Source organism: Penaeus chinensis, chromosome 20 (genome assembly GCF_019202785.1).
Source record: "Penaeus chinensis breed Huanghai No. 1 chromosome 20, ASM1920278v2, whole genome shotgun sequence".
In the NCBI taxonomy this organism is placed as follows: domain Eukaryota; kingdom Metazoa; phylum Arthropoda; class Malacostraca; order Decapoda; family Penaeidae; genus Penaeus; species Penaeus chinensis.
In genome coordinates, this window is record NC_061838.1 from 18,608,402 (window position 1) to 18,610,901 (window position 2,500).

At 35.8% G+C, this 2,500-nt stretch overlaps 1 protein-coding gene across 4 annotated transcripts in view; it reads left to right on the forward strand.

Annotated features, from left to right (window-relative positions):
* LOC125036189 (GDP-D-glucose phosphorylase 1-like) overlaps nt 1-2,500 on the forward strand; it is a 9,937-nt gene that overhangs the window by 5,593 nt on the left and 1,844 nt on the right. For all 4 annotated transcript variants that reach the window (XM_047628633.1, XM_047628634.1, XM_047628632.1 and 1 more), the window contains exons 4-8: nt 195-373; nt 845-947; nt 1,134-1,234; nt 1,952-2,100; nt 2,374-2,439. In XM_047628633.1, the coding sequence (XP_047484589.1) occupies nt 195-373; nt 845-947; nt 1,134-1,234; nt 1,952-2,100; nt 2,374-2,439 (598 nt within the window). The remainder of the gene's footprint in view (nt 1-194; nt 374-844; nt 948-1,133; nt 1,235-1,951; nt 2,101-2,373; nt 2,440-2,500) is intronic.

Consider the following 2,500-nt stretch of genomic DNA (forward strand, 5'->3'; position numbering starts at 1 on the left):
TTGACACTGAAGATTTAGACTAGAGAGCTAGACGATCACCAGTTCTGGCATTTGGTAACCTCTTTTTCACATTTCCACAGCAGTGATGGAAGAGAATTGGCCAACAAGCACTTTTTCACCAGCTTAATTGCATACTTTTATTGTAAGAGATAACCCTTATGTATTATCTTCTCATTTGGTATCACAATCTGCAGGAAGAAAAGGTACCTCAGGACCTGAAGTATGACTTAGAAGCGACACTCTTGATCAACAATGCACCGATCTGCTATGGCCACAGTCTCTTGGTGCCTTTCTTGGACGAGTGTCGACCGCAGGTACTGGACTACGAGAGCCTGATCATAGGCATCCATTCTGTCTTATTGTCAAACACGCCGTAAGTTAAGGTGCTTGAAAGGAACTTGCATTTCTCCAACTTTCCTGTTTCATTCATAGTTTTACTGCATTGTTCAGTAGCTTTTCCAAAAGTTATTTAACCTTACTGAAACTGAAACTTACTGTTTTGTGCCTTTGTAGTTTATGAATGCAGGAAGGTATTTGCAAGTAACTTACAGATGTCTGTTATTTTTCCTGTATTTTATGACATTTTTTTGTTTTTTCAAAGTTTACCAATAATGATTTTTGAAGCCTCAGTTTGATTGACTATGACTGTGTTCAAATTACATATACTCAAAGTTTTTAGCCCACTACTGCTAATATTTTTTATATAGTTCTTAAAAGAGATAAAATACATATGATAAACTTTATGGATTTTAAAAATGTCAGATAATCTTTCATAGTAAAGCTTATTATTAGGTCATAAATTTCAATGTGGCTTTCAAAGGTAGTAATTTCTTTGGTATTACAGGAATTACCGATTAGCTTTCAATTCCCTGTGTGGGTATGCATCTGTCAACCATCTTCATTTTCACCTCTATTACCTACCACACCGATTGTACATAGAAGATGCGGTAAGTGAGATAGCAAATATATTATCAGAAGTTCACATAAGTAATTCCAGAAAGCTGCAACACTCATTTGTCCTTAGACCTTTGTTATTGATATTTTAAATTTATTTAGTTTATGTAAGAATAATGTTTGTAATACAACCTCTCTGTTAATTGAGTATGTATTTTTTTCACGTTTTTTTTTCATAGGAGTGTGAATTGCTAGCTGGGCCTTGCTATGCTTTCAAGGATTATCACTCTCCTGGATTTGTGTTCTTCCTCAAAGATGGAGCTGTTGAGGAACTAGCAAGGTAAGACAGAACAGAATCAATAACAAAATTGATAATGAATGGGTAGGGAAAGTGATGACATAACAGCCCTGGCCCTTGACATGTACACAGCACGCAATAACCAGGTTCAGTCATGCCAACAACCATGTCCTGATTGGTAAACAGCAGGCATACCATGCAACACATTTCTGAGTCCTGACTGGTTGACATCAGACACCTTGCCACTCATCCATTAGACTGTTAATCTATGCTCCCTTAGTCCCCGATTTCATGGCACATAATACCTGGTCTAGATATATTGGACACTACACAGATCAACCCCAGACAGAGGAGCTAAGTGCCTCCCCCATAGAACTCCAGCCACTTCATGATTTCACCTGCAGTGCTCAGCCATCCAGAAAGGCTCTCGCTACCCACCCATAACCTTACAAGGTTTAAAATCTTGTAATAGGTAAAATACAAGATAAAAATCTTTGACAGATGAAAGCAATAAAAAACATTTATCAATTTTACCTTCTTTATGCTGAAAGAAATCCTTTATGCCCATCTATGTAATGTTCTTATATGATTTTTGTTGTTCTGTTGTGTGATATAAGATTATTAGGACCTCCCTGTTAATGTTTTCAAGTGACTGTAAGGAGTGTTTTTGATCACTAGTTTGCTGTCTGTTGTAAATATAATGATGCATATTCAAGGACCTATAACATTTAACACAACTTTTGTTATTTTCATCAACAGAAATTTAATGAAGATTGCAAAGATATTTATTGAGAAAGGAATAGCTCACAATATGTTCGTGACTCGAGGAGTGTCTCCAAATGGCAATATAAAGGGAGATACTTTTGACACTGTGCGAGTGGTTGTTTGGGCACGAAAGCCTTCTTATGGTAAGTTTTTCTCTTTCTTTCTTTCTTTCTCATTTTGTTTACTTTCTTTTCTACCACTTTAGGGTTAGTTATCTATACATTTATCTTCATTTTTCTGATGATCTCTTGAATTTGGGGAGAATTATATAGGCTGTATAAATTGATTATTGCATTTAAGTATTCTTGTGTATCTGGAAAATTAAAACTATACATATTATGCTGTTTCAAATGAAATTGTGGTAAAAGTAGCCATGCTGTTCTAATAAGTAACCAGCTTTCTTTTTTGGTTTGCAGGCATTAAGGATGTGTCTGTATTTGCTCCAGCTGTTTGCGAGCTAGCAGGCCATGTCCCTGTTTACTGTGAGTATGATTGTAAGGTATATTTTGGGAGTAAATTGTAAAAGGAATATGAAAACCATTT